Raw genomic sequence first — 18,080 nt, 5'->3', positions numbered from 1 at the left:
TATTGTGTGTTTACCACCCAAAGTCCAGTTTCCTTCAGCTACTATATATTTGATCACCTTTAACCACTTCACCCTCTTCCCAGCCCCCTATATTTGACCCCCTTTACCCCGTCTACAGCCCCGCTCCCCACCCCACCCTACCCTCTGATAACCACCAGTCTATAGTCCATGTCCATGAGTCTTTGTCCTACTACTTTTAGTTCTTTGTATATGATTTCCTTTAGCTCTTTGAGTGTATTAAAAATAGTTGATTTAAAGTCTTTGCCTAGTAAGTGCAGTGTCTGGACTTTCTCAGGAACAGTTTCTGTTTCTTTCTTTTTTACAGCTTTATTGAGATATAATTGACATATAATACTATGTAAGTTTAAGGTGTTCAACATGATGATTTGATAACACTTATGTATTGCGAAGTTATTACCACAGTAGGATTAATACCTCCATCACCTCATCATTACCATTTCCTTTTTGTGTTGAGAACATTTTAAGATTTACTCTCTTAGCACCTTTGAAGTATATAATACAGTATTGTTGACTGTGGTCACCATGGTGCACATTAGATCTCCAGATATTATTCATCTTACAGCTGGAAGTTTATACCCTTTGACCAACATCTCCCTATTTTCCCTAGCGCCAGTCACTGGCAACCACCATTCTATTCCGTTTCTAAGAATTCAACATATAAGTGATACCATATAGTAGTTGTCTTTATCTGACTTATTTCGCTTACCAAAATGCTCTCAGGGTCCATCCATGTTGTCACCATAGGTGGAATTTCTTACCCATTAATCCGTAGTTGGATAATGTTGCAGTGAATATGGAAGTGCATATTGTTCTTCGATGTCCTGATTTTGTTTCCTTTAGATATATAACCAGAGCTGGATCATTGCTGGATCCTATAGTACTATTTTTAATTTTTTGAGGAATCTCCATTCTGTTTTCCATAGTAGTTCTACCAATTTATATTCCCACCAAAAGTGCACAAGGATTCCCTTTTCTCCAAACTTCACTAATACTTATCTCTTTTTGATAGTGGCCATTCTGACAGGTGTGAGATGATATCTTATTGTGGCTATGATTTTTATTTCCCTGATAATGAGTGATACCGCATACCATTTCATGTATCTTGTGGCTGTTTGCATGTCTTCTTTGGAAAATGTCAATTTATTTCTTTTGTGTATTTTTTCATCAGATTTTTTTGTTGTTGTTGTTACTGAGTTGTGTGAAGTTTTTTAAAAATATATTTTGGATAGTAATTCCTTATCAGATCTCTCTGGGTCACAAATATTTTTTCCTATTCTGTAGATTACCTTTTCATTTTGTTGATTGGGTTTTTTTTTTTCCTCCTGTTTGTTTGGATTTGGTTTGGGAGTTTTTTGCTGTGCAGAAGATTTTTGTTTGATGTGTTCTCATTTATTTTTGCCTTTGTTGCCTGTGCTTTTGGTGTCATATCCAAAAAATTGCTACTGAGACCAACCATGTTTTCTTTTAGGAGTTTTACAGTTTCAGGTCTTATGTTGAAGTCCATTTCACTTCTTTGAGTGGTGTAAGATAGGGGTTTCAGTTTCATTTTTCTGCATGTACTTATCCAGCTTTTCCAGCACCATGTGTATAAGAGACTATGCTTTCCTCATTGATTATTCTTGGCTCCCTTACAAATACTAGTTGACCACATATGTGAGGACTTATTTCTGGGCTCTCGATTCTCTTAACATTGGTCTTTGTCTTTTTATGGCAATACTGTACTGTTTTGATTACTATAGCTTTGTAATAATGTTTGAAATTAGAAAGTGATACCTACCTCTAGCTTTGTTGTTCTTTCTCAGGATTGCTTTCTGTTTCTGTGGAAAACGTCATTGAAATTTTGAGAATAGAGATTACATTGAATCCCTAGATAGCTGTGGATAGTATGGACATTTTGACAGTATTCTTCCAATTTATAAACACTAGCTATCTGTCCATTTGTTTGTCTTTAATTCTTTCATTAGTGTTTTATAGTTTCTCTTCCACATAGCTCGTTAACATATAGAAATATGAATGGTTTCTGCATGTTGATTTTTTTTTTTTTATCCTGCAACTTTACCAAATTTATTAGTTCTAACAGTTTTTTGGTAGTGTTAAAGGTTTTCCATACAAGATCATATTATCTACAAAGACAGTTTTACTTATTCTTACCTTTTCTTTTTCTTGCCTAATATCTGGCTAGGACTTTCACTGCTATGTATAGAATAGGAGTGGTAAGATTGGGCACCCCTGTCTTGTTCCTGATCTTAGAGAGAACGCTTTTAACCTTTTACTGTTGAGTATAATGTTAGCTGTGGGCTTGTCATATGTAGCCTTTATTATGTTGATGTGTGTTCCTTTTATACTCTAATTTTTGAGTTTTTGTCATGCTTTTTATAATATCAGTTAAGATGATCATATGATTTTTTCTTTCATTATGTTAAGTGGTGTATCACATTTACCGATTGGCTTGTGTTGAACCATCCTTACACCCCAGGTATAGATTGTACTTGATCATGGTGTGCGATCCTTTAAATGCGCTATTCAGTTCAGCTTGCTAGTATCTTCATGTTTTTTGCATCTTATGTTCATCATGGATATTGTCCTGTGATTTTCTTTCTTTGTAGTATTATCTGCCTTTGGTATCAAAGTAATTTTGGCCTCAAAATAAGTTTGGAAGTGTTCCCTCTTCTTCATTATTTTGGTAAGAACTTTAGAAGGATTGGTGTTAATTATTTAAATGTTTGGTGGAATTTGCCAGGAAAACCATGTGGTCCTACCCATTTCTTCTTTGGGTGTTTTTTGATTACTGATTCAATTTTCTTAATTGTTACCGGTCTGTTTGTATTTTCTATTCATGATTTGGTTTCAGCAGGTTATATGTTTCCAGGAATTTTTCTAGTTCTAGGTTATCCAGTTTATTGAATTTTTGTTCATAGCTCTCTCTTATAATCTTTTAGATCTCTGGTATCAGGTGTAATATCTTCTCTTCGTTTCTTATTTATTTTAGTCTTCAATGTTTTTTTTTTTAGTCTTACTTGTTTTCTCTTTTATTCTCCCTCCACACACACACACACACAAAATAGCTCTTACTCTCATTGATCTTTTCCATTGTTTTTTATGGTCTCTATTTCATTTGTTTCTGCTCTGCTCTTTGTTATTTCCTTCCTTCTAACTTTGGGCTTAGCTTGTTCTTTTTCTAGTTCCTTGAAATATAAAGTTAGGTTATTTGAGATCTTTCTTGTTTCTTAATGTAGGCGTTTATCCGTGTCTAATTCCCTTTTAGAACTGCTTTTGGTGCATCTCATAGGTTTTAATAATGTTTCCATTTTCATTTGTCTCAGGATGTTTTTTAAGTTCCCCTTTGATTTCTTCTTTTGACTCATTGGTTATTCAGGAGTGTATTGTTTAATTTACACATATTTCTGAGTTTTCCAGTTTTTCTCCTGTTACTGATTTCTAGTTGCTAGGACTTGTTTTGTGACCTATCACATGTATCCAGGGGAATGTTCCACGTGCATTTGAGAAGACTTGTGTATTCTCCTGTTGGATGAAATGTTCTGTATATGGGTGGTAGGTCCACTCGTCTAAAGTATAGTTCAAGTCCAATGTTTACCTCACTGATTTTCTTTTGGAATCAGTTTATCTATTGTTGAAAGTGGAGTGTTGACTTCTATTATTGTATTGTCTATTTTTCCCTTAAGATCTGTTAGTATTTGCTTAATATATTTAAGTGCTCCAATGTTGGGTACATACATATCCAACATTGTTGTTACATCTTGTGATGAATTGACCCCTTTACCATTATATAATAATATTCTTTCTTATTACAGCTGTTGAATGAAAGTCTGTTTTGTCTGTTATAAGTATAGCTACCCCTGCTCCTGCTCTCTTTGCTTTCACTTGCATAGAATATCATTTTTTGTCCCTTCACATTGTGTCTATATATCCTTAAAGCGGAAATGATTCTCTTGTAGAAGGCATGTAATTGGTTTTGCTTTTTTATCCATCCAGCCGTTCTGTGCCTTTTGGCTGGAAAATCAATCCATCTACATTTAGAATAATTATTGATAGGCAAGGATTTAGTAATGCTATCTTATTAATAATTTTCTGGCTGTTTTTTATTTCCCTTGTCCTTCCTCTCCTGCTGTTTTCCTTTATGAATTAATGGTTTCTGTAGTATGCTTTGATTCCCTTCTCTTTATCTTTTGCGTATCTAATCTAGGTTTTTGCTTTGTGGTTACCATGAGACTTATATAAAACATAAGTTTATTTTAAACCGATAACAATTTTGATTATATACAAAACTCTACCCTTTTTCCCTTCACCTCGATCCATTTTATGTTTTGATGTCATAATTTCTTTTTATATTGTAAATTCAGAAACAGATTATTTTAGTTCTTACTGTTTTAAATACTTTTGTCCTTTAGTCCTTATTACTCATAGATGATTAAGACATCGTTCTCCTGGGGCTCTCAAACAACTGCTAAGAGTAGTTGCAGCCAGTTCACAGGCTGCAAGGTCCACAGCTGGGACTGAAGTCTATATGCCTAACACCCTGGGTCTTTTGGCATATGGGGCTGGATTCTACAGTTTACACAAAGTCACTTCTGTCTGTGATAGATGCCAAATTGTTGTGGTGAGGGTAGGGGGAGCTGGAAGACATCTTAATCAACCATCTTGTTGATGTCGCTCCTCGTGTTGCTATATGTGCTTCATAGTGTCTTCTTTCTATGCATGCCTCATAATCCTTTGTTTTGTGTGGTCTTTGAAGTCTCTGTTCTATTAGCTTAATAGTCAGCTAATGATTTCTCTTAAACTCCCAGAACCAAAAAAAAAAAATCCAGTCTTTCTAGGTAGGTTCTGAGTGTATTTTTGTGTCTTCAGTGTCAGTACTCAGCATCTTCGATACTCAACTAGAAGTTTACAACTCTGTCTTAGCCTTCATTTCTGGCTTGCGCAGATCCTGATGGTCAGCCAGAGGTATATGAACTTGGACCTTCTCAGATATTTTCTGAGAATGTGCCCAGCCTTCCAGATTCCCAGGAATTAGTGGAGCTTTTCAAAGCCCTTACTCCTCCCCTCTCACTCTCCAGCCTTTCTTTCCAAGCTTTTCAGTTAGTTAGTTATCCCAATTGTATGTCTTGTCCTAGGAAGTGGAGACTAATGCATTTACTCTTGAATGTTTTCAACAAATGCCCAATTCATCCTTGGAAGAGTTCTAAATTAGTCAAAAAATGTTTGTTAGTTTAAATGCCGTTTTTAAATACAGGCTAGTTATTAAGCAAGATTATATGGCTGGAATTTTGAATTTGATAGTATGTAACTGAGGCATTCTTCCCCATTACTTTGGGGGTTAGTACTTGTTAATAGGTTTTTAGACTTTGTGGTGGCAGAAGTACAGTAGAAGTAAGCAATGCAAAATCTTCTGCTTTGCAACTTGGCTCATGTGGAGTGAGGAACTGAAGAACGTGTGATTCCACCCTAATGAAGGAGGTGAGCAGGCTGCACATGGAAGGCCTAGTACAATACTGAAGGCCTGATGGAACAAGACTCATCTGTTAACAAGCATGACAGCAGGCGTGTAGAATGCAATTGCTTGCAATAGCTGCTTATATTCTCCCCGGTAACATCCTCACAGAACAGTGGAATTGACCTCATTGGAGAAATCACCTTTAGGCTGACCATCTTGCCTTGAGTCTTAAGTCCTTGCTTCTGTTTGCTCCCTCTTTTCATTTGATTTACACGTTGTACGTCTTCTCAACACTGTGTTCCAAGCAGCCACATACTCTTACATATTTTATATATAAGGCTACCTTAAGCACTGTTTAACACTGTCTTTTTCCTTTTCGAAGAGCTGGGGTGGAAAGGAGAATGGCTTTGGACTTGCAGAATGTTGCAGAGACTTGCATATGATGGTAAGTAACTCTTTGGGATATGGGATCTTGGCAGAGCTGTGTGTGATCTCTTTTTGAGCCTTACTTTACAGCGAATATATGGTATATAAAGTTGGCACTTCACATTAGGACCTTTGAAGAACCTAAGATCGTTTGAAACATAGTACACCTTGTCTAGAAATTCTTGGGTCCTCAATGTGCTGGTGGTAGATAAAGAACCTCAGAAGCACAGTGTATGTTTATACCCAGCTCTTGAGTAGGAAGCTGTATTGGGTGAATCAGTTTGAAAGTGACGAAAAAATCCCAGAAAGTGCACTTGCTTGTATTCTCTGGAACTTTCGGGACTCTGGGCGGTCTGGCATGATTTAAGAATGGCTGCTTGGAGAACAGTTTTGCCATTAGGGTTATTAAGAACTTAACATGTTCTATGTGCTTTCCATGTTGACCCCTCATGCCCCGTCCTGTTCATACCTTTCACCCATGCTTAAGTTATGAGCTCCGGCCATCTCCCCTCTCCATCGATGTGTTACTGTGGAACCACAAGGCACAATTGGATGTGTTATAATAATTCTGTGCCAAGAAGCTACTATATTTTCCAGCTGATAATACTTTTGTTAGTTTGTCTGGGAGAATGGCTCTTTTTCTGGTCACAGAAAATTGTAAATATATAGAAAAAATTACTTTCCCATCTTAGCTGGTATACTTTAGTGTGCATTATATGAATGGATATTGGATAATATTGGAGGTGAGTGTTGTCTGTTTAATAATCAAAGCTACATAAATTTTAAAGGGTATTTAGTTTAAAATTCTAATTTTTCATCTTAAAGTTTAGTTGGTTAATTCTGAGCCTCCTAATGTATATGAAGCTTGTTCTTTGCCCCTTGGGCAAAACAATGTGATGCACTCTGCTGGGATTGCATGATGTCTGTTACCCATTTTAGTCCCAGCCTATATTAAGAAATCACACATCTTTTTATTTATTAGTATTTGGCATGTTATGAGATTTCGAAAAATATGTATACTTCAAAAGGTAGTAGTAATATATACACATGTTAAAAAAATTCCAAGTGTATAAGAGGGTATACAATAATTCTCCATCCCCAGAGGCAACCACTGCTGTTGATCTCTCTCACAGATGGGCATGCTATCGCAGTCTTGTTTTGTTTTTCATGGCGATTTTCTAGAGTTAAAGAGGATTTGTTGTCAGGGTCTGGTTTATATTGATTTAGGTATCTTCCTCTGTAGAAAAGCAGTTGGATATCAGAAGTGGTTTAGAATGGTATGGAAGGGAGTATGTGAAGAATTATGAAGGTACACCCATGAGGCATAGTTTGAATAAAATATTTCAAAAGGTGATGATACACACAGAGGTTTCTATAAGAATGTTTTTTTCTATTCTCGAGCTGGTGCCTAAACTCTTGTCTTCCATTTTTTCTTGGATTCTTATTCATTACTGCTTGACAGACTTGCTCCTATTTTCCCTCTTGAGAATAGCTACAGTCCAAATTGATTTCTTGAAAGAAAGGGCAACTTGGTAACTTATAAGAAATATGAAAGCTTTTGGATCTCTGGGCTCCACCTTCCTGATTCTTGTTATAAGATGTCTGAGCTCGGCTAAGACAAAGAATGAAGTGGTAGCTGTTGGCTACATGCTCATTCTGCTGCCGCAATGAGTTGCACAAGTGGCTAGGACTTTGAGGGAAGATTTGGGAGATGGTATCTGATTCTTTCATGTGCTTTATACACAGAAATACCCACCCAGTGCAACTACACTACACTTTGAATTCTATGCAGACCCTGGGGCCGAGGTCAAAATCGAGAAAAGGGTGAGTCTCAATCAGACTTGTTCTGATAGAGTCTGTAATCTACTGTAACTGGGGTTGACTTTTCTAGAACTCCTCAGTTAAATGAGGGAATGGTTTTAAGCTACACTGCTGCCTTCCCAAGCTAAATATACCTAATAGCTTCTCAGTAATAAGTGTTTATTTATGCCCAGCTCTGATAGGTTTGGATCTTACTTACGTTGGAGCTGCCAAAAGCAAGACTCCCTATATGGAGCACTGCTATAACTTGTACATTTTTCTCAGTCTCAGTTCCAACATGCAGTGTAATAATCTAGATAGTGATGACTCAACTTTCTCTACTTAAGCCAGCCTACAAGAAGTCTAAATATTACTTACAGGGTCCTGCTTCAATTATCTGGTCATTCCATATTCTTTGAGGAGATACTAAAGTTCAGTTTGGTTTAGAAGTAGCCTAGTGAATAAGATCTTTTTCTTCTGCCTACAATATATAAACAAAAATAAACTTTCTAGATTAATGGCGCCTTGAAAACAGCTCTAATGCATATTTAAAGAGAAACCATTTTCATGGATTTAATCTTTGCTGTAAATACAGAGGCTGTGGGGATTAAGACAATAAAGGTCAAAAGGGGACAAGGAAGAATATGAAATGTTTCTGACTATGTGCATTTTATCTTGATAATACTGGTTTCAAAGAAGCTTTCCTGAGAATATTCTATATAAAAAGTGGGTATTTTGGGGAACCCTAAAGTCATCTTGATTTTAAGAACATTCAGTCAGCATTTCCCCTAAGGTGACATCTTGATTTTCAGACAGCTCTTGCAGTCCTGTGGCAGGGGAAGCTAAGGTATACAGTGACTCCTAACAACTCTCTTATCTTTTTAATTTCAGACAACTAGTAACACACTACATTATATTCACATAGAGCAACTTGACAAGGTAAGAGGAGTCTTTGACTATTGACTATTTTCTTAACATTTGGTTCACTTTTTGTTCCTAACTATTTTTTTCTAATGTAGATTTCAGAAAGCCCTTCTGAAATCATGGAATCTCTTACCAAAATGTACAGCATTCCTAAGGATAAGCAGGTATGATATGTCCTAAAAATATCTAAAGGGTGTAGTTGTTAATCATATAGATTGATGATATGTGCTGGGCTGGTAGACACCATAGCAGAAAGAATGGAGTCATACCATGGGCAAGTTAGTTAACCTCTGTGAGCCTTAGTTTCCTTATCTTTTATGAGGCCAATGCTTAACAAATTTCTAGGTTTGTGCGAGAGTTTGAAGAAAACATAAGCTGCCTTACTCACCATGAGTATTTAATAAGTGGTGGTAGCTCAACACTTTGGATACCAACAGAGAAAACATTTAGTTGTGTTATTTTTTTCTGCTCATTGTGATGGTGATCAGATATTTCATTTGGTTAATAACAATCAAAACTCTTGCCAAATATCTCCAGTTTGTTACCTATCAGTAGAGTGATAGTTCTTGGCTTGTGTTGAAATATTAGGATTCTGTGTCCTTCTGTTTTCATGCTCCTATTTTTGTCAGCTAACTTCAGAGTGGAACTATTCTGTTTGATACCTTAACAGATAGCAGCAGTAAACCAGTTCACCAAGTAGCTCAACAGGTACAATTTAGCCCTCAGAAAGTATAGTCACCTTTTCCATTGATTTCCTAATTTAGGTCTTATGTCTCTACAGATGCTGTTATTTACACACATACGGCTGGCCCATGGCTTTTCTAATCACAGGAAGCGATTGCAAGCTGTTCAGGCCAGGCTGCATGCAATATCTATACTAGGTAAGAGAATAACACTAATTAACAGGCCCTGATTAGGTGATTTAGCCTTGATTTCCTTTGAATTTCATTTGTCTTTGTTGCTCTGAGGCTTATTGTAATTACATAGGCGGCAAGTTAAACTGTAAAATTGCCAGCATTCTTAGTCTTCACTGTATTCACCATTCCTGAGCTCCTTAATGTTGAATCAGAAAGAGGATAGATTGGTTATTGATATGCTACATGGGTTTAGTCCTCATTATGGTCTTTTTTTTTTTTTTTTTTAGTGAGTCATCTCCCCTGGTGTCCCTGTTCTTCCTCTTGCCATTTCATCTTCCTCTTCTATGCCTTCAGGAGGATAATCTTGAAATAAGACAGAAAGTGTTTGTTAAGTAGTCAGTACTGTGCATTTTACTTTTACTATAGGGTGGTCTAGAGTGGAAAGCACTCTAGTTTTGGAATCAGTCCTGGGCTCTCACCCTGGCTCTGCAGATTAGTAGCCACATGTTTATCCTTTTGACCTCATTTAATATTAGGACAGTACTTACTTTACAGGCTGATATGAGGATTAAACAAAAGCCTGTAAAGCACCTAGTACTGGTCAGGCACATAGAAGGTATAAAATAGTAGCTGCTATTAATCTTGCCAGCTTTCATTATGTTATTACTCGTCTGCTATTTTAAACTATGAGTTCCTTGAAGTGAAGTTCCTACTCTTTTTTTTGTACTCATACCTAGCGTAACTTCTGACATGTTAGTAGGTGCTCAGGAAATGTTTATTGAAAGCTAAATGTGTTTACTCCCAGTAGTTTGCACTTCAGGAGACTGGGGTTCAGTACTAACCTATGTGGGGTTCATCAAAAGTGTATTACATGCATTCTCAAGTTTTACTCCAATGTCATACAAGTTTCTGGCTTAGTCTGCAGTAGTCCATAAATCCTGTTCTTTACAATTTATAAGTGTTTCCAGTGAAAACAGAAGCATATGAAGAGACTAAAATGAAAGTTTATGTCCAAGGCATAATAAAGTTATATCAAGTAGTGATGTTATTTAAAAAAATAATAGCTCTTTATTCTCTTTTTATACTTCCATTCCCAAAAGTTTTTGCTCAAGAGAACTGATACCATTAATAGGAGAATCTGTCAGTTGGGTGGGTATTTAGAGCTTATCATATTTGAGCCAATCCTCTAGAATTGGTGATTCTGCTCTCCAGTGCTGGTTAGAAGGGAATCCTTCCCCAGAACCAGTAGGTGCCAAAAGGTTTATCATTGGGCAGTGGCTTGACCACTGCCTTCTTGCCTAAAGTGTTTATTTCTCCTTTTGCAGTGTATTCCAATGCCTTGCAGGAGTCAGCAAACAGTATCTTGTATAATGGGTTGATAGAGGAGTTGGTAGATGTCCTTCAGATAACAGATAAGCAGCTTATGGTAAGTATTTATTAATACTCTCCTCTGTATATCAGGCTCATATGTATTTATTTGCCTTTTAGTTTTTCCCAAGAGCTTAGATTGATCCCCAAGAGGGAAGCTTGGCCCTGTTACTTCTTCTTCTTTGGCTGTTTATCTGCAAAGTTAACAAATCCTGGATTTTCAGTAATATTCTCAGTAGACTTCCATTTCTCCCAAGCAGTTACCAGTAGAATAACTTAAATTTTAGAATTTTGGGTATTAGCAACTTGGTTTAGGCCTATAATTATTTAAAACACATACTATGCTTACCTTCTGTTTTTCTAGGAGATTAAAGCTGCTTCTTTACGAACATTAACATCAATTGTCCACTTGGAGAGAACTCCCAAACTCAGCAGTATTATTGACTGTACTGGAACTGCATCCTACCATGGATTTTTGCCTGTACTTGTGCGGAACTGTATCCAGGCCATGATTGGTAAATTTTGATGGTTTTATCCTACGCAACAATAATGCCACCCTTTGTTTATCAGCCTTTGTTTACCGTCCTGCCAGATTAACACCAAATTTTGAGCTAACTTTTTCTCTCCCTCTCCCAACCTCCCTTGTAGATCCTTCCATGGATCCATATCCTCACCAGTTTGCCACTGCTCTTTTCTCTTTTTTATACCATCTGGCCAGCTATGATGCTGGTGGTGAAGCCTTGGTCTCCTGTGGAATGATGGAAGCCTTATTGAAGGTGCTCTACCCTTTTTTTTTTTTAAACGCATTTGTGGGGGAAATCAACTAAGAGAAAGTGTAGAGTTGCAAGTTTAAAATGGTTCACAGTGAGAGCAAATAGCATAAGAAAGCTTACCTAGAAAATGCTTTACTTAATTTTTGTAGTTTGGCCTTGAGGTTATCTCATTAACAACTTTCAAAGAGCAGCTGTCTTTAAGAATTGATCATAGTCCAGGTGGTGTGGGAGTAGGCCCCATGTACTAGTCAGGGCATTGCCACATATTTTCGTGAAGTTAGGCATGACACCGAAGAAAATGTATCTAAAGGTACTTTGTAAGTGGTTCTGTTATGGTAATAGGCTCTACTAGGCATTGGGCACTGGACACCAGCTTTTTTCTCCCTGGATATTTTATTTAATCCTGAAAAGTAATTTATGTCCCCATTACCTCAAGAGGTTTAGTCCCAGACGTGATAGAGCTATCATTTGGCAAGCACTAAAAATCAAATACATTTTTTTTTCTTGTATCATGCTACCTCCCTGTGACCCTAGAGTGTGTGTTTTCAAAAGAGAGTACATTATTTACAGCATTGTATCTTTTTATTTGACTGGTTTTGCCTGTTTTTCTCTCCCTGATAGGTCATAAAATTTCTTGGTGATGAACAGGACCAGATAACATTTGTTACCAGAGCCGTCAGAGTGGTTGACCTCATCACCAACCTGGACATGGCAGCTTTTCAATCTCATAGTGGACTTTCTATCTTCATTTATAGACTTGAGGTATTATTATACAAGGAGCACTTTACGTAGACTTATACTTAATGAGGCCTGAGCCTAGGAACTATCTTAATAACCCTTAAGAGCCATCTAATTCCTCTTGTTTTTAGAAACCAATTTTGTAATCTGCATAGAACATTCTTTCGTTATAATTATTTTTAATCCCTTGTATATATGTATGATTTTCTTACTACTTTTCCCTTGATCATAGCATGAAGTAGATTTGTGCCGAAAAGAATGTCCATTTGTGATCAAGCCAAAGATCCAGAGACCCAGTACTACACAAGAAGGAGAAGAAATGGAAACCGATATGGATGGTAATTAACAGTTACTAAGTCAATATTTTTTGTGCTTGACGTTTTCTTGTCATTTCATTCTCTCTCATAAATTTGCAACAACATGGATGCAAAATGAGATTATCATGCTAACAAAATCAGACAAAAAGTTGAGAACTATATGATTTCACTTGTGTGGGATATAAAAAACTGAAAGCAGCAAATGAGATGAACAGGCTCATAGACACAAACAATAGTTTAGTGGTGACCGGAGGGGAAGACGGGTTAGCTAAGGGTAAAGGGGGTCAAATATATGGTGACAGAAGGAAATTTTAACTTTCGGTAGTGGACACATAGTGCAGTATACATATGACATATTAAGTGGTACATTGTACACTTGAAACCTTTAATTTTATTAACCAATGTCACCCCAATAAATTACATTTTTAAAAAAGTATACAACTGACGAGTACATATTTTCAACAACAAAACAGTTTATATAAATGATTTGCGTATTGTTTTTCATGTGGTTAATTAGAAAAGGGAGGCACGAATTGTTGGGAACAGAGATGGAAGATGAAGCAGATGGCAGGGCTGCAGTAGAACCTTATTATAGTCACTCCATGATAATCTGTTTTTATTTCAAGACTTAATAGCTATTTTCCTAAGTATTGGCTCATTATCTTATTCCCACTAAAATGTAAGCTCTATGAGATCAGGATACTGTTTTGTTCACTACTGTATCTCCAGCACTACCTGCTATAGCATAGATGTTTAAATATGTGTTTGGGGAAGAAAAGGACAATGTAGACTAAAATGGGACTTTCTGAAACTATCTGGCTATTTTGAGAAGGGAGAGAAGAGGTGAAAAAGTTGTTGGGTAGGGAGCAACTTTTAAATCATTAAGTGTGAAAGAACACCGGATATTCTTAATCTTCAACTGATCATGTGTGTCCTTTTTTTAAAACCTCCCATCCCCTGCATGCATAGTTCTTAATCGTAGTACCAAAAATAAAAAACTGTTTCCAAAACAGCTTAGAATTTAATCTTGTCTTGATGACCCAGGTTGTCGTTACATGTTTCTGTTATCATGCTTATATTAAAGGCATTAGAATTTATAATGCTTTCATTTTTGACACTAAATATCCATATGTTACCATTCCTTGTTTCTTTTTTCTTTGACACTAAATATCCATATGTTACCATTCCTTTTTTTTCTTTTTTCTCAACACAATTATCTGTGTGCATTGCTGTTCCTAGGAACCCCTTTACCTAATTTATATCTTTAGTCTATTACTGTTGGGGAAGCTGGTATTTGAGTTAATGAGTGGGATTCTGGAGTGTTGATTAATATGTGGCATCTACTAAATGGTGTAGTTATCAAACTTTAGTATCCATAAGAGTAAATGAAAGTGCTTGCTAAAGATTTAGACCCCCGTCTACAGTGCTAAATTCATTAAGTTTGTTAAGTGAAGACCAGGAAATCTGCATTTTCAACCAATCCAGGTAATTCTGATACACTCATAGAGAAAATTTTATATTAAATGGAAAAGCAGGTTACAAAATCATGAGTTTGTGTTTCCCATATATGAGTAGGCACGTAGATATATGTTGGTAAATGTATAAAAAAAGATTAGAAGAAAGTATTTCAGAATGTAAACAGTGGTCTAGCACTAATGGAGCTTTATTATATTTTATAAATTGTGAGAAGTAATTGTGTATTTTGTACTCTTAATTAATTAAAATTATTAAAGTGTATAAAGTAAAAATGAATGCTTACTCTCTACCCACCATAGCTGCTATTTTGGTGTAGTTTTTTTCCAGTCTTTTTTATGCATATTCAAGTACATGTTGACGTAAGTACATAGTCTTTAAAATGGGAAGAGGAAATCATTAACATATTGCTCAACCTAACATTGTTTGTTCAGTGTATTATAGACATCCATCCTCCCGTATCAGTATATTGAGTATTAATATCTTCATGTTTTTTTAAATTTATTCAGTTACCCTCCCAACAAGCTCTACCTACTATCTACTACCCACCAGTAGTATATGAAATTGTATGTTTTACTAACCCCCTCTTTTCCTCCCAAATTAGGTGGTCGAGAAATATTGAAGGACTTCTTTTGTATGATTATTTTTAATTTTTATGTCTTGAATAACATTATTATTAAATACTTTTCTATTTGTTTATGAAAAGCTAACATTTTCATTTTGGATTTCAATATTCTAATCCTTTCCATTTTGATATTCATCTCACCTTAACTGGAAAGAATTTTCTCAGTCTTTTTTTTTTTTTGGTGGTACTTTTTATTCTAACTAATTTCTGTATCATGACTTTTACTTAGTTGCAGATGTGACTATGGAAAGTAGTCCAGGATCATCCATCCCTGTGGATCATCGGCTGGATGTTGAATTAAGGGCATCAAGTACCAGCAGCAGCAGCAGCACTAGCCTCTGCCCTGGCCCCCGCCCTGGTACGTACATACATAGATACACTGTGGTCTTTCACACTGATTGAATTGCTAGTGCAGACAGGTGCTTTGAGGGGAACTTAAGTGGTACATTGGAAGCTTGCTTCTTATGACTATACATGTTACTTTGCCGTTCTGGTGTCCATTTTCTCATATTAACTTTTATTTCAGCATTTTATGGTAACAGCCATTGAGGGCATTTAATATCTAAAACAGGGAACTGAGGATCAGAGAGTTAATCTTTTTACTTTGTAATTTTTCTTTTATACTTTAGACTTTTAACTTTAGTATTAGTTTTTGTGCAGTCCTTGGTGATTTATTTGTCCAGTGTTAAAGCTTAGGTAAGTATTCTTCCCAATATCCAGAGATTTCACTTTGAATGTCTGCTAGTGTTGCTATAGTGGATATTGGTCTCTTAAAATTCTGTCTTATGTGCCTGCTCGCCGTGGTCTAATGATGAAGCCAGTGTAATCCTGTCTTTCTCTCTTGCCAGGAGTCCAGTGTATTCCACAACGAGCAGCACTTCTCAAATCCATGTTGAATTTCCTCAAGAAGGCCATTCAAGACCCAGCTTTCTCAGATGGCATACGACATGGTATTTGATTCTGGATACCTTCTTGAAGGATGTTTGACTCAAAGATTATTCCTCTTCATACTTTCTGAAGCTACTCTTCTTTTGTACAGCAGGCTTAGGAAAAGGCCATGCCATTTTGAATAGCTTTTAGTCATTTATTGTCACTTTCCGTGAACCTAAGGATCATTTAGCAGTTTTCATAATGATTCACCTATTTTTTTCCCCTTTTCCAGCTTTTGACTCTGTTCACTTCCAACTCGCTACCCCACTCTGTCTCTCTGTGTCTGTATTATTTTATTCTTTGATTCAGTGTGAAAAGGTTATTGCATGGACAAGGAATAAATAATAGAATATGGGGAGGAGAGACAAGTAGAAGCCATTAGATTGGAATCAGCACAGACTTTGTTTACCACAGTGTGGTATATGTAATATATTGCTGCATCATTCCCACCCTTCAGACTACTCTTGGACTGATCATATTCTCCTTAATGTTCACTTTTCTCTTAGTGATGGATGGTTCTCTGCCTACCTCCCTGAAACACATCATCAGCAATGCAGAATACTATGGCCCATCACTTTTCCTCCTAGGTAAGTAGAGTTGATATTTGGTTTTAGCAAGCTGAAATAACCTGGCAGAGTTCTCTGTATGTTTTCTATCCTTGCATGATTTTGCTAGCCACATTTATCCACTGTGTGATTATGTGTCTTCCTAGTTGGTGATGAAATATGGAAAGATCAGATTCAGTTTTAAGTATCCATTTCTTGAATGCCAAATATACCTTCTATAAGTGCAGTGTATTGTGAATCATTTGTAATAAGTAATAGTATTGTACATTTGGCTTTTTATGTTGTGCTTACACTGCAAATATGATAAGAAAAAATGTCTTTATTCAGTAGTTAATCCCGAACCTTGTTATGGAAAATCTAATCAGAATGGTTTTTATTCTCAGAATTGAATGACCCTCAAGCCATAGTATAGAAAATTGTTCTGCACTGTAGAAAATGCAGTTTTGGAAGCTATGGGTACTTTGTAGTCATTTGTAGAATGTGTCTTTGCAATTTGACATTGACACTACTTTGAGTATTGTTGTTGTTAAAACCTCATTTTTATTAACTGGCATTCATTCGGTGTCATACATATTCAGGACAATACATTAGATACATAGGCTTTTAGAATTCTCCTTAAAACTGTAAAGGAATTTAGTGGAAGGTATAGAAATAGAGAAACCTCCTCGTGCCAGTAGTAGGCATATTTTAGTACTTTGGAGTGTCTGGAGAGAGTAGTTTTGGTTACTACAACTTAGATACTTCTTGCTGAAACAATTTAGGATGTTTTTATATTAACTGTGTCCTGTGACTTTGCAGAATTCACTTAGTAATTCATAATTGTTTTGTTTTCTTAAGATATTCTACACAGTCTTGTCATCTACAAATACAGTTTCGCATCTTTATACTTTTTGTTTCTTTTATTGTATTACTTACTGCATGGGCAATGATTTCCAATCCAGTGCTTAATGCAAGTGGTGAGGATGGGCCTCTGCTTTATTCCTAAACTTAGAAGAATAAGCATTCAGTATTTCACCATTAAGTTTGCGGTTAGCAGGTTTTGTGTTGAAGGTTTTGTTTTTTTTTTTTTATTAGGTTGAGGAAGTATTCTCTTGTGTTAAAGCAACCTCACCTTGACATGGAGAGACTCCCTCCCAAGGTTAGGTTCAGATGGCAAAACTCACAACAGTAGTCCTTTGGTATGATCAAAGAAAGATTTGTTAACACAGATGAAGTCCCAGGTCAAAGGGTAGGGAAAGATGACTGTCTGGGAGAAAGCCCTTAAGAGAGAGAGAAAAACACATACATAGACTTTTTTGGTAAAGAGGGAGTTTAAAAGACGCAGCAGGAGGACACTTGTGCTTGTGAGTTAGGGATGGAGAGCAGGTGAACCCTCTCAGGATGATGCAGGAAGTAGGAAGTGAGAGCACTAAAGCAATCTTCAGTGGAGGTCAATATTTTTTCTCTAGGATTTTAATTCATCTCTGGCATTTGAATTAGCATAATTACCTTCCAGGTTTCCTGTTTTAAAAAAACTTGAGAGAGAGCAAATTTGCCAAGCCAACTCAAAATAATTAGGTCAGCAATTATTGTTTTAGCTCCATTAATGATAGTGTAGAGCCTTTCACCCCAAGCAGAAGGAGATGGCTAGGAAGAGAAATTAATGGGGGTCTGAGACTTTCTTGGAGTATTTTAGGAATGTAATTGGTTGTTTTAATTTATTATTTTTATTTTTGAACTATTGTGGATACCTTTCCTGTATTGACCCATATGCAGCAGGAGATCCTCTTTAAGGCACAAGCTCCACCTTGAGATACTAGTAGCTAGTTTA

General features: G+C 36.3%; 1 protein-coding gene across 1 annotated transcript in view; it reads left to right on the top strand.

Annotated features, from left to right (window-relative positions):
• Positions 1 to 18,080, top strand: part of HUWE1 (HECT, UBA and WWE domain containing E3 ubiquitin protein ligase 1) — a 162,401-nt gene that overhangs the window by 63,152 nt on the left and 81,169 nt on the right. Inside the window, exons 15-19 of the mRNA XM_039851453.1 lie at positions 12,243 to 12,383; positions 12,592 to 12,697; positions 15,004 to 15,132; positions 15,623 to 15,724; positions 16,211 to 16,291. Of these exons, the coding sequence (XP_039707387.1) occupies positions 12,243 to 12,383; positions 12,592 to 12,697; positions 15,004 to 15,132; positions 15,623 to 15,724; positions 16,211 to 16,291 (559 nt within the window). The remainder of the gene's footprint in view (positions 1 to 12,242; positions 12,384 to 12,591; positions 12,698 to 15,003; positions 15,133 to 15,622; positions 15,725 to 16,210; positions 16,292 to 18,080) is intronic.

The sequence above is a fragment of the Pteropus medius genome, unplaced genomic scaffold (assembly GCF_902729225.1).
Source record: "Pteropus medius unplaced genomic scaffold, Ma_sr-lr_union100, whole genome shotgun sequence".
In the NCBI taxonomy this organism is placed as follows: domain Eukaryota; kingdom Metazoa; phylum Chordata; class Mammalia; order Chiroptera; family Pteropodidae; genus Pteropus; species Pteropus medius.
Note: the sequence above shows the minus strand (reverse complement) of the source record. Positions and strands in the feature narration are given on the sequence as shown.